At 40.0% G+C, this 13,762-nt stretch overlaps 1 protein-coding gene across 2 annotated transcripts in view; it reads left to right on the forward strand.

The window, feature by feature from the left end:
- Positions 1-13,762, forward strand: part of PIH1D2 (PIH1 domain containing 2) — a 115,132-nt gene that overhangs the window by 82,573 nt on the left and 18,797 nt on the right. For both annotated transcript variants that reach the window (XM_069224978.1, XM_069224980.1), the window contains exon 5: positions 2,245-2,531. In XM_069224978.1, the coding sequence (XP_069081079.1) occupies positions 2,245-2,531 (287 nt within the window). The remainder of the gene's footprint in view (positions 1-2,244; positions 2,532-13,762) is intronic.

The raw sequence follows: 13,762 nt of genomic DNA on the forward strand, positions 1-13,762 counted from the left end.
AAATGATCCTTCAGTAGAGAGTAACACATCATTTTGGGGGTGCAGGAAATCCTGCTTAAAGGCTTCTTAGGTCTCTGCACCACTCACTGGGTGCAGGTGCATCCACCAGAGCTCGTCGGCTCATTAGCTTAAGAGAACCTTTTGAAACAAAAGAAGGGGGAAGCACACTGTCTCACATTTCAGAACTCAGCTGGTCCCAGTTCATTGTAGTAAATGCAGTGGGCAGCATTCCCAGCACCTCCAATACTATGTGTTGCACTCTACAGAGAGAGGGAACAATTATCCTGAAAAAACTGTCTAGATATACACAGCACTGACTGCACAGATATGGGTAATAAACTAAAGATTGTCACTGAAGTAAGTGTAATCATACACTGTATTTACTATAATGCACTGGGAGGAACTGAGTGCTGGGATGTGAGGCATTGTGCTCCCACTTTTTTAATAAATACATAAGTATCTTTTGAATCTCGTAGTAATGCATGTGTGATTATGTAACTTAAATAAACAAACTGCCATAATTAGATGTGAGAATTCAGCACAAGATTTTAAACAAATCATTGATTACACATCCTAAAGCACACATCACATTATTACATAGTTAGTTAACAACACAGTTTACCTGTTGTAGTAAGAGGGAGGAAACTGGCAATACTTCCTGATCCATATCACTGTCCAATTATGTCACTTTAAAGTTATCAGTGACAAATGATCAGTTTCACCGTAGCAGATTTATTTTAGACACAAGCATATGACTTGTTGTTTCTTGTCTGTAAATCAGCGTACTGACATCTGTGAAATCTGAAATACAATGACAACGTACATCAGAACCAATAGCAGAAAACATAAAAGGGAAGTAACAAGGTAACTAGGAGTCCATAAACATCCTCTCTATCAGTGGAACTGTGCAGACTCTCAAACAGTTTTCAAAATGTGTGCAAAGATTGGGTACACAAAAGCAGCAGATACAGAATTCTGAGGAAAAACTTGTATTTACAAAATGCTTGCTAAGCATTACTAGTGCTACAAAATAAAAAGCATTGTGTGGCTCAGCATATAGTACTCCCAATGCCTGATACAGTCGTTCGTGAAGGCCACTGTCAGAACAGGAGAGACTTAAGGCGCCTACAATCAGACATCCAGTACTACTTAGAGTCATAGTTTGTTTTTGTTAGTAGAATTAAATAGAAACAACATCTGGGTCATCTATCTTGCTGTCATCATACTAACACATTTTTCTTTGTGAGGAATGCACCCTTGATACTGTGCATACCGCTTATCCTTTGTTCTTCCCCAAATATGTAAATTTGAATTTCTTAGGCTGCAGGGGAGAATGTTCCCGGAGAATGTTTATCTGAATTAGCAGCATTAAAAAAATACACCAGAAGTCCCATTCTCTTCAAATATCAGGTTGTGTACTTCAAGCAATGAGAAGATAACCCAAGGAATACTTTGCAGGTTATAAGGGCACAATTGACCAGAGATAGTTGTGTGTGCTGTACGTTGATTCATCACTTCAATGACAAAACATACGAGCTCCCACTGTGTTAAGGGTGTCTATAATGGTCTGTAACCCCACTTCTTAATGAGGTATAGTGTGCCAGTGCATGATAGAACACCATACAGCATACGACTTTGTTTCTGTTTGATTACAGATCGATGTAAGTATGAGCTTGCCACTGTAGGTGTACGCACCTTCAATTACTCCTTAAGTTGGGTGCCTGATCAGAGATTTGATTTGCTATTCCCTAATGAACAGGAACGGAAAAGGCTGAAATAAAGTTCCAACATAAAGTTTAGTCTTCAGAAATCCACCTTTACCTGAATTATGTTTACTTCCAATGTAGCAGTCAAAAGCAAGCATTTTGCATTATAAACAAATACAGTTTATTTACACGGCTCATGCTGTAATGTGTAAAGCTAAGGAAATCATGTACAACAATCAGACGGTGCTTAAATGACTAGTAAACCTTCAGGTAACCTTAAAATATAACCAATATCTCAGGTTTTTTTTTCCGCCTGTAACTGGCTACTCAGAGACCGGCCACCCCACCTCCAAATCCATCCTAAAAATGCCTATGCCAAACCCATGAGACACATCATAAGAACCTGAAAATGTGTTTATATTTTTTTCATTTCATCCAGGTTTAAAGCTATTGATATAGGCAAATCAAGGAGTTTGTTTTACTAAATATTGTGTTTGTTCCTTAACTCTGTTAATTACATGTTATTTTATTTTGTTAGGCACAGAAACACCTTTGCTTCATCAGATAAAAAATATTTCAGTCCATTGTAAGCAGCAACAAGTACATCATCATATTGGGTTACTTAACAAAGACACGGGGAAGAGTCCAAAACAATGCTTGATAGAGGAGATTTCCAGTTCAGAAGTGCTGGAGAAAGATTTACCAAAACCATTTTATGAACTGTCCATTGTGAAAGCGGCAACAGGAGAATCAAAGACACTGGAGCTCAAAGTAGAACTTCCTGAACTGACCTCGGTTTCTGAATGTGATTTGAGCATATCCACGGTAAGTTAAGTGACAAATGGTAGCCAAGGCTGGTAATGCAGAGGACTTGTGGCCTACATCCTCCTCTGACCTCTTCTTGGATGCATGTAGTTTCAACTGCTTATATTTTGAGCATAGTAAATTCACTGTTTCAAATGACTCTGCAAGGAAATATGTTGACCCCAAAAGATTTTGAGCCCTTATTATTGTGCTTTCCCACAGGATGTTGGATTTGAGGCACTTTACAGTGTGTGTTATGTGTGTAAGTAATAGAAATATATTTCTGGTTGTCAACCACACTGAGGAATATCATTGTAGGGTTGTTTTTTGTACAACCCCGGGTAGCCTTATTTGATGTGTTGGTGGATCCAGTGATTAGTCTTCTTTGTGACCCCTTGGATAGTTGATAAAAATGGAAAAAGTGGGTATCTTTGATAGAGCCCTCTGTCAGGTCCAGCTGGTCTTCTCATAAGATACATGAAATCAGTTATTCCACCAGTTGCAGCCCTAATTTAACATTTGTTTACTAAGCCAGGGATCTGCCAATATACCCATCTTATTTAATGTGCATCTTTTGGCTATAGTTAATTTGGTATATTGGCTTAATTACTGATTTGAAACCTTGCCGGGAAAATATATTTTAGTGAAGTCAAATAGAATACAGCATCTTCAATCCTGTGGTTTATACAAAGCATATAAAACATTCATTTGAGTGTTCCATCAGTGGATCAACTTAAATCAAATAAAACCAAGGTTATTGTAGGGGTTGCCTCCTGCAGTCTGATCCCAGAATCTTTCGTCTAACACTGGCACTTAAACCATCAGGGCCCCATGGCCCTCTTATAAATGGAAGACTATCTCTAGCACCATAGATTGTGGTGCTATCTTGGCCACATTTTTCCAGTATAGAACATTGACAAATGTTTTTACTTATTTGGCTGTCCCATCCACTGTCCTATTATAAGTTGGTTTGGTTCTCTTATTTCTGAATTATGCCTTTGGCTACTGTCAGGAGGGTGCTGTTCAGCACAGCCATATTTCTTTCAAATCTCTACATCTTGCTTCCAGCGACTTATCAGGTAGACCTCAGATCATTGCATCATGGAGCATGCTTCTATCAGATAGGCCATAGTTGCTAATAGTTACTGTCACCACTGTGCTTCAAGACTTTACTTTTCAAGTGGTTTACCTTTGCAGTTGCCATGGGCCGTAGAGTGAATGGTTTGTAGGGGGTTTGGTGTGCTACCCCATACAATACACAATCTCTTTTTACTTGGGATATATTGGGCAGTTCACCCTTTAATAATAGACTGAAAACCAGGTACATTATTTAAGGTGGTGCCACATGGCTATTATTTTGCGTACATGCTGATCTTGCCACTAAGATCCGAATTTAGCTAGCAGATGTCAGGTTGTTGACTGTAATCTGTTATCCTGGACCTGGCAAATCTGATTTGACAAAACTGAGTTTTGCATTGTCAGATGTGTTTGGTCTGACCTTTCCTACTGCATTGTCTATTAACAAATGCTTACTAACTGTGTTAGAAAGGGATACCCCTTAATAATCCCTCTCCATTCTTCATCAATCCCTTAATGAGGAAACCTGTGTTTTTCTTTTAAGAAAAAATGATGCACATACCCCCAGTATCCACCTGTCCCAACTGACCTTTTCTTCTTTTGATTCTCTCCTTCACCCCTATTTATTGTTGTGCTTTTGTTGGGCGAGGGAGGTGGGGTCCTCCCTTCTCTTCTACCTTGCCCTGCACATCCGTTTCACCTCCCCGGTGCTGTATGGAGTGTTCTTTTAGTCATCTGATTAGTCACCTTTAAGAAATGTTCCTTCGTTAATTTTCACAGTAGATATAGAAGACAGATTACCATGCCCTGTTTTAATTTATACCCAAATCTCTCTTTCCGAATTTTTCTCTTTTTTTTTTAACATTAAAGCCAAATAATGTTTTTTATATTCTTAATGTACAAATTACAATACCTTTAAATATTTATTTTCCATTAAGGCTATGCTCTCTAATTGGTTAATTTGGAATCATAATGTTACTTACTTTATAAACATCTGTTTGTACCTTCTAGTGCTGTAGATTAGTTTGCTCTGCTTACTTATGCCATCTATTGTTGGGATTTGGATGTTACAAGTTGCTTTTCAGCAAATAAATCTTCAGTCTTGTTGTCTCATGAATCATTCCTTAGCCCACAATGCACCAGGACAACGGCTCCATCTTGCATTGTGTTTCCTCATTGTGTGAGTAATATCAGTGAACTGTTATGAAATTAAATAAGAAATCTGGCCTGTGAATTGTAAGTTGCAAACGGAAGTTGTAACAGCAATTTGAATCATTGCTTGCTTCCAGGTGTGGGCGGAGGAAGGGATGTGAATCTATACAACTATTAAGATTCAAACAGATGGTTACAAGGTAAGTACCATTTCAGTTTGTATCTGTGTCACTGTAAACACACATGCTCTGCATAGACTAGAAACCAGCCCCTCCCTAAAGCTAGTGAAAAGATGATTTTAAATATGTATATATCAAATTAATTTAGCAGCCCTATCAACAATTTTTTAACGCATGTTTCAGAACTTGTGTTCCTCGATAACCAACATCAAAATCTCAGATCATCATCCTACAGAAAGAAACCCAACTACTATTCGCTAAAAAAGCAATACAAAAGGTTCCGTCTCTTCAAACAAATATGGGTGTGTAGGCAAGATATTTCCTGGGGAAGAAAAAGAAACAACCCATGCAATATCTCCCAATTTGTAAACCTGCGTCTTCTCAACAAATTTATTTTGAAAGAAAAGTTCAGGATGCTGGCCCTTTATCAAGTCCTCACTCATGCCAGCAAAACAATTGGCTACTTTCAATACATCTTCAAGATGCATATTTTCACATTCCAAATACAATCCGACGCAGAAAATATTTGAGATTCCTGGTAAGAAATTCTTATTGCCAGGAAGTGTTCTACCGTTCTGACTAAAATCTGCTCCAAACATATTTTCAAAATACATGTTAGTAATTGCAGCTTATCTCAGAAGAAACAAGATTGTTGACTACCCATATTTCGATCATAAAAGTCAGTGCGCACGCAAAAGCAAAAAGAGACTTCTAATTCAATCGAAAGCTTCTAAAACACCTCTGTCTTACTGTCATTATGCAAAAGTCAAGTGGGAATCCACTGTAAGCTCTTACGTTCTTTGGGAGCATTCATAAAAACAAAAGGAGTGTATCCTTTGCAGAGAGTCTTATCGGTCCATCAGAAATGCCTCCATCTCAAACAGACCAACAATTCCACAGGGCATCAAATCAGATCTCACCTAGCCTCCATGGTATCATGCATCTATATAGTGTCAAACGCAAGGCTATTAATGCAACCTCTACAACAATGTCTAGATCATCAGTGGTCACAAAAGAGACCATCATCTCCGATTAGCCATTCATAGAGAACAGTCTTTAACATGGTGGAACAATTGTCAAAATCTCTCCAAAGGAGTCTGTTCTAGAACACCCCCCTACAAACTGTGGGGAGCCCACCTTGGTCAACTCAAAGCACAAGGCCTTTGGTCTCCCAAAGAGCAAAGATATCACAATGGTCTGCTAAAACCAAAGGTACTACATCTAGCCCTGAAATCTTTCTTCCCTCCCTAAACTCATTCAACATGTTATTATAAACCGACTACATCACAACTATGCCTTACTTAAGTAAGATAGAACTTCAAGAAGCATGTCCCTTCAAGCACAAACAGTGTGTCCCTGGGTATTTGTCAAGGGACTTAATCTGACTGCAGTACACATTTCAGGAAAGTTGAACCAAAAAGAAGATTTCCTCAGAAGGTACCAAAAAGCAAATCATAGATGGGTCCTAAACAATGTAGTTCTTTCAGCTTTATTCCAGGAATGAAGACTTCCAACATGAGACTTATTTGCCATACAGACATCAAAAAATGGCAAGAGTTTGCGTCCAGGGCACCAGAACACAACTCACTGGGCAATGCTCTTTTGATTAATTTGTCAATTCCATGTGTTTATTCTTTTCCACCAATCCAACTGATTCCAACAGCGATCATCATTTTTTGCAAATCCAGAACCAAAATTATTTTAATAGCCCCAAACTGGCCGAGACAGTGATGGTACCCAGACCTTCTGCACCTCAGGTATGAAACACAATAAACTACCTTGCAGACCAGACTTACTAATCAGACCACAGGGCCAAATTCATCCAGCAACCCTTCAATCCTTGGATTTGGCTGCCTGGCTCCTGAAGTCGAACAATATGGACATTTAAATCTTCCTTAGGAATGTATGGACATCTTAAAGGAAACAAACAGGCCATCAACCAGAACATGCTATGCCTTAAAATGGAAACTATTCTACTAGTGGTTTCAATCTAAGGGTGTCATCCGTGTTACATCTCAAGAAGGAGTACTTCATGCATATGTGCTATACTTAACAAAATCCAATTCTCTTCTATAAAAGTACATTTAGCATCCATAGCAGCTTAAAGAAAATCTCCCCATCTAGTTTCGTATTTTTAAATTCCAGTAATTAAAAAGCTTCCTTTCCACAGTGTTGACTCCTGGTAGATGTTTCACTAGCAGCTAAAGTTGGTTTTGAATGGCCCAATGCCACATCTTTTGTGTCCCTTTGTGCTTCTAGATGTAAACATTGTGGTCATGTTGTCTGTCTCAATGAGGGCCATTTCCCCCATATAAAGCTATAATATGTTCAGAGTGCTGGCTGGATTGTTGATAGGTCCAGATAATTTATATGGTAACCATGTGGTTGTTGCTTTCATGTACCCTGCATTGCATTTCTGTCTTTCCACCCTTTCCACCCTTTCCAACAACACTAGGTCCTCCCATTAATTCTCTGCCTATGACCCTTGGCTACCTAGACACGTCTGTAGTGGATGAATGTGTAGCCTCATGTGAGGCACCAGTGTGATGCACAAGGTCATCATCCCTACCAGTTTCTTGCCCATTGCTACAGTAATGGGACGATCTGTATGAAAAAGAGGCAGCCATTTTTTAAATGCCATCCCCCTATGTTGCTTGGAATAGGCTTGCACTAAGTGTTTAGCACGCTCCCAAAAAGGGTTGAATTTGGGGCAGTTGCCAATGCAACACCTTTGTATGGACTGTGAACCCCAACTTGTGCAAGAGAATGTTACAGATATTACTATTTGCTGCTGTTTTTATCAGTCAGTATTCCAGATATGAAAAGACATAAGCGGTGTTGTAGCGCAACAGTGTCAACACCACAGCTGTGCAATTTATAAACCACCTTGGGGCTGTGTTTACCCATATGGGAGAACTTTGTACCAGTAATTCTGTCCACTTACCAAAAGGTGCAGGTGGTGGTGATGCACTGGGTGGATGGGAAAGTTGAACTAGGCATCCTTGAGGTCCATGGTTGCCATAGTTTCTCCTCTGCAATACAGCTGTGTGAACTCCTGCAGGGTAGACGTTTGAAGCTGTCCATCAGGATGTAAAAGTTGATAGGCTTGAGATTACAGTAACACCCAGAGGTTGGTCCTTTTTAGAGATGAGGAAGAGCAGGAATAGACCCACTGGCATACAGGCGCAGGTTCAACTGCACCCTTGCTGAGGAGAACCTATACTTCCTTGTACATCAACATCAAATGGTCTTGATGTATTACATAGCTACCTAGTGGTGTGTTGAGTTATCAACAGTACCCGTGTTATAAAAGCTTTTCCCCAGCTGCATGAATCGTTTCACTCTCCATGTCTTGAGAAGGGGTATGCCTGGGAGCCTGGAGTCAGTTGAAACATGCCAGCTGATGTAGACAGGATCATCTACGGCCAGTTTGTGCTTCATTACCACCCTAGGTGTAATGACTCACAGCTTCACAGGGTCCTTAAAGTGCTCTGCACTGCATTTAGTCTTGCACTTTAGCATTTGTAAAGGCTGAACGCGCCTATCATTTCTGGAGAGTATATCTACCAAAAAGTCATCGTTTTCATCTAGCACATGTGGCTTAGCTTGATATTGGTGTACCTTGTTTGAATGACAGCATGGTATGCCTTGCTGTCAGTGGGAGAAACTTTGACAGCGGTGAGCTCCTAATCTGTGTCGTCTTGAGGGTTGACAAGATCATCTTCCCAAGGATCATACTAATCTCCTATAGAAGGTCGTCTAGAGAGGGGTTCTGTCTGTCATAGGGACTCTCCTAATTGGAGTCTGTTTGGTATGCGTGGACAGACTCTTCAAGCAAGGAAGGTGGTGAAAGTGTGCTTAGCTGGGCCATGAGTAGCAGGGCTTATGTAGGAGGACTAGTGGCCTAGATACTTTATAAACAACCTTGGGGCTGTGTTTACCCAAATGGGAGAACTTTGTACTGGTACTTTTGTCCACTTACAAAAAAGTGCAGTTGGTGGTGATGCACTGGGTGGATGGTAATATTGAACTAGGCGACAATGAGGCCCAGGGCTGCCACATTTTCTCCTCTGCAAAACAGCTGGGTGAACTCCTACAGGATGTAGCAGTTGATAGGCTTGAGATTAGGGTAAACCCCAGCTGTTGGTCCTTTTTGGAGATGAGGATAGACTGGAATAAACCCACTGCTGTACAAGTACAGGCTCAACTGCACCCTTGCTAAGGAGACCCCATGCTTCCTTGTGAAACAGCATCAAATGGTCTTGATGAATCACATAGCTACCCAGTGGTGTGGTGAACTCTCAGCAGTACCCTTCATCTGTTTTTGGGATTTGATAGAATTTAAGTTCTTCTGAAGTGTACTTTACAAACAAAAGCTTGCTAGTGCTACCTGCTGTTGGCTTTAGTGTATGAGTGTCTTTCTGAAGGGAGAGATGCACAAAGATCTTCCTCATAGAGGGGCGTATGTAGATTTTAACAGTTCAACATCAGGCATCTCTTTGGGAGGGATCTACTGGTCTCTGAGTTTAGTGTTAAGGCCTTCTTCGAAGCTGACTTGCTGACTTCAGAAGTGATTTCAACTTAGAGTCTGACTTGTCAGCCACCTACTGGAAGGGAAACTCCCAAGGTGGTTCAGAACTGAAATCTGCAGATGTTGGTGTTCATGATGATGTTTCTTTCATCATTCACCAGGATACTTGATGACTGGAGCCAAAAGGAATGGAAAATTCTTCACCTGTTCTGGAGCTTAAGCTGAATGGCTAATCTTATGGTGGAAAATTACAATCTGAGATGAAGTATTTGTCCCAGGAAGGTGTGTAGTTTACTCAGTAAGATTCAGGGGGAAGGGTGTACTTCAGATTATCCACCAATCACTCTGGCATGTAATGTAAAAATGCATTATAGGACAAGGAGGGCACATGAGAGGGGCTAAAAAAGCAGTGGAAAGGGAGACAGATGCCGATTGGTAGGAGTCCTAAGTGAGAGAAACGCCACATTTTGTAAAATAACTAACTTTTTTGAAGACTTTCAAAGCAGAAAGGAAGAAAGTGTGTGTGTGTGTGTGTGTTTTTGTCTGTTTATGTAAAAAAATCCTTTTGAAATACAAAGGGCACTGTATAATTTGAACAAAAAATAAACTCAAATAAAGGCCAAATGTCAAAGTCAACAGTAGTTGTGATTCCGCAGAAAATCACCAATATCCTCAATAGTATTGGAATCCAGGAAAGATCCCACTCTGCAGGCAATAAGTTAACCAGCTCATCAATCTGAAAGAGAGGAAACACACTTGATCTGGTGCCTCAACTAGAGATCCGACCGAGGAGGCAGCATTCCGTGCAGTGCCAGGTGTTAAAGCTACTAGATCCAAGAAGGGCGGCTCATAGGAAACATCCTGCAGCAACTGCAATCTCAATGGGCACGACTGGCTGTGAATCCTTATTGAGAACACAATCAGACCCACATCCAAAGAAGGTATGTGCTGTAGAGCAAGGCACACTTCTGCCATATGTTCGAATGAGCACCACAAGCATCTGAAGACTGGCTGCATGCAACTGAGAACCGGTCTGAATGACAGTGACCAGTCTGACTCCTGTTCTTCCAGGAGTGATGCTCCAAAGTACTGCATCATTCATTCATGACACAGTTAGAGCAATGATGGACCTTCCACCAGCCCTTCTTGTGATGGGGCAGCCATTATGAATTAAAAACATTGACAGCAGAATACTGCCAATTAGTGCCAAAGTAAATGGAAGTCCCCCAAAATCACTCAAAAATAGTGAGTGAATGACTCAAGATATAACTCCAAAGACTGCTTGAAGGTGCTAATGAAAATAGAACTAACAGCCTCAAAGTGCACAATCCTAGCAGTGTTGAACGCAGTAAAGATGCAACAAATCAATTCACCAAAATGTTTTGCAAAGTTGATATTTTATAGGGAATGTATTTCTGCGGATGACCTTGCTACTTGGCGGTCATAGGTCTTGTGGGCCGATGTAAGCTCCACGTGTTTTTGAAACTCAAGAGCTTTCAGTCTGCTTAGCTTGTCAAAATGTATATTAGAAGTAGCAATATAAGGCCATATGTCTGCTACTTTTATCTTTGCCATGGGAGGAAAAAGCACATTTCCGCAATAAGTCTCAATTTGAGAAACCAAAACCTTGTAGGCAATGCCGGCATTCATACCACAGCAGCCTTCATCACTCATCATCACATAACTCCCATTCGAGAGCATCTGGAACACTGCGCGAATCTAAGGGACAGGAATACCCTTCAGATAACAAGCTAATTTTGCAACTGAAGCATTACAACCTCTTTGTAAGGACAACTGTTTACAAATCATTGAATGGTTCACAGAAGTCTTGTATTCGCTGCCACTAAGAAAAGACCTCTTTCGCACCATTGAAACATTTATATTCAGAGGGTAGCTTCCACACATCATGAATGTAACTGTCTCCTAGCCGCTCAAATCTGTCTACTGGGAAATGTTTCAAACTCTAAGTAAACTGAAATGTTGAAATGGGCATTTTAATTACTCCATGTATTAACCACACTGCTGATGGAATTTCCGCCACAGTAAAAGGCAACTTTTCTAACTTTTCAATATTAAGCATGATGTATGTTGCTTCTTTTTTAGATATTATCTGTTGCCTCAGTGTCAAATTAAATGTGACAAATAACTCCTTAGAGTTTACGTGCTGCAAGGCTGTGCAGCCATTTTAAAGAACTTGTAACGCCCAACTCAGCTGCATAATGGACCTAAGTTGACACTATCCATGGTATAAAAGTGTCATGTAATTTTAAATTATGTCAATCACAGAAGACACAGTGTTGTTTAGTGTGTAAATACAGTTGGACAATCTGTTCATACCATTATTGACAACGGCCAAAGCTTTCTGAAACTTTTCCTGATCTATTTGCCTTAAGTGGGCTGCAGCTCCTTTTAGGAAAGCTTTTAGATTTCATTAGATATTGCATATATGAAGCATTTTAAGTGTGGTTTCCTGGGACCTAACAAGAAATCTTGCAAGTCTACATTTTCTGACAGGAGACCAAGGTGTTCTTTAATTGCTGGTAATGTGGAAGATTTTAACCATTATTGACATAGTTTGCCCACGCTATATGTTGTGACAATACCAGAGTGTTGTGTGATGACGTAACGAGGGTCAGGTCTGCTCACTCTAAAACCCCGTGTGGAGTTAACAAAATGAGCATGGCACCCATCTGTGTACATTGGCCGCAATAACCACCCGTTGGGGCCTGCAAGTGTTAAATTAAAGGTATTGTTTTAAAACCATCCATTGAGCTGTTCTCCAGTGACATTTAATTTTTTTTGCTATTTTTCCAACTTAGCTGGTGAGGAAATAGTGGGTGCATTCATTCTTTAATTATTGCCCAGCCTAAGCAACTTGTTTGTTGTACAATTGTATTGAGAAATAGAATTTGTAATCGAATAAGGCATGCTCCAAATAAAGCGTCCCTATCCTTTGCCAATCTCTAGTTCCCCGCACATTTTTTTAAGTCAGTTGACTTCAACCTGTTTTCATAGCCTTCTATAGCCACTTGGGAAACAAAGAAATCAGAATAAATCAATTTTGTGTCAGTTAACAAAATGTTCCATAATTTTGACAGTGGCAATTAAAGTCTCAGCAGGTTTAACATGCCCAGTAAAATACATAAACTTATCTACATATGTTTTTGACCTCCTTACTGGTTGGGCCAGACAATGTTCCCACTGTGTGCAATTATAAACTATTCTTGCGGTACTGGCTCTGTACAGAAAATGGTGTCTGTAATGGTGATAACAAAACATTTCCTCATAATTTGCAGTTGTCATATAAACATCCACTTTCAAATGCAGTATAATATTCAAACTCAGAAAACATAGAACCAACTGTTTTTACATTCCAGCCATCAGAAACAACCCTAGGTGTTACAATATCATTCATAGATACTTTAAATACATACTGAATTTAAATCATTTTGGTATGACCAAAGATATTAAACAGTACTTTATCCCAAACAATCCCACCAGGAATTGGAAAAGCTGAAATGTTCACAAGGGACAAGTCTCTTCAGACCTTATGTGAGGATAGGTAAGGTTTTAAAACCTCATCCATCAGTTCAACAGCAGATTGTTTAGGAAGGTAATGACCGTGTATCAGCAAGAAGGCATTTGCAATACCAATCCAAAGCAGAAAGGCAAGCAAAGTCAGAAGTATCCACAGATAGTACCATGGACAGATCAAATAGTTATGTTTAAGCCACGTGTAGAGCTTACACTCTCTGATAAAGGAACTGCTGATGATTCTGAAGAGTACGAAAATGAATTGTTAAAGTCTGCAAATAAACACAAAAGGGTATGGGTTCACTAATGACAAGGACCTGTAACCACAGGAGATTATCCAGGGGCTCCTAGAGCTCAATGGGTGGCAAAAATGGAGTGTGAGTGCTGTGGGATGGTGATGGATAGGGGGAAGGGGGTATTTCCTTTACGGACTAGGTGGTCTCACACACTATATAGTGTCATGCTTCATCATTTGACCACCTAGCCCCACCCAGGTAGGACAGTGCCACCTGGGCGGACTCAATCTCACCGTTAAAGGAACGGGAGGGAGTGCGTAAATTATTATTTATCTGGAGTTAGTGGGACCCAGCTAAGCTAGGGGAAGATATAAAAACACCTAAGCATTTACCAGTGTGTAATCTAAATTTTTGTTTTTTTGATAAACATATTTTATTGTTTTTTGAAAAATATAGCAAAAAGGAAATGAAAATAAGATTAAAGACAGAGAACAATAATGTATTGAGCAGAGAGCAATTACATTTCCAAATGACATTGCAGTA

Source organism: Pleurodeles waltl, chromosome 3_1 (assembly GCF_031143425.1).
Source record: "Pleurodeles waltl isolate 20211129_DDA chromosome 3_1, aPleWal1.hap1.20221129, whole genome shotgun sequence".
Lineage (NCBI taxonomy): Eukaryota > Metazoa > Chordata > Amphibia > Caudata > Salamandridae > Pleurodeles > Pleurodeles waltl.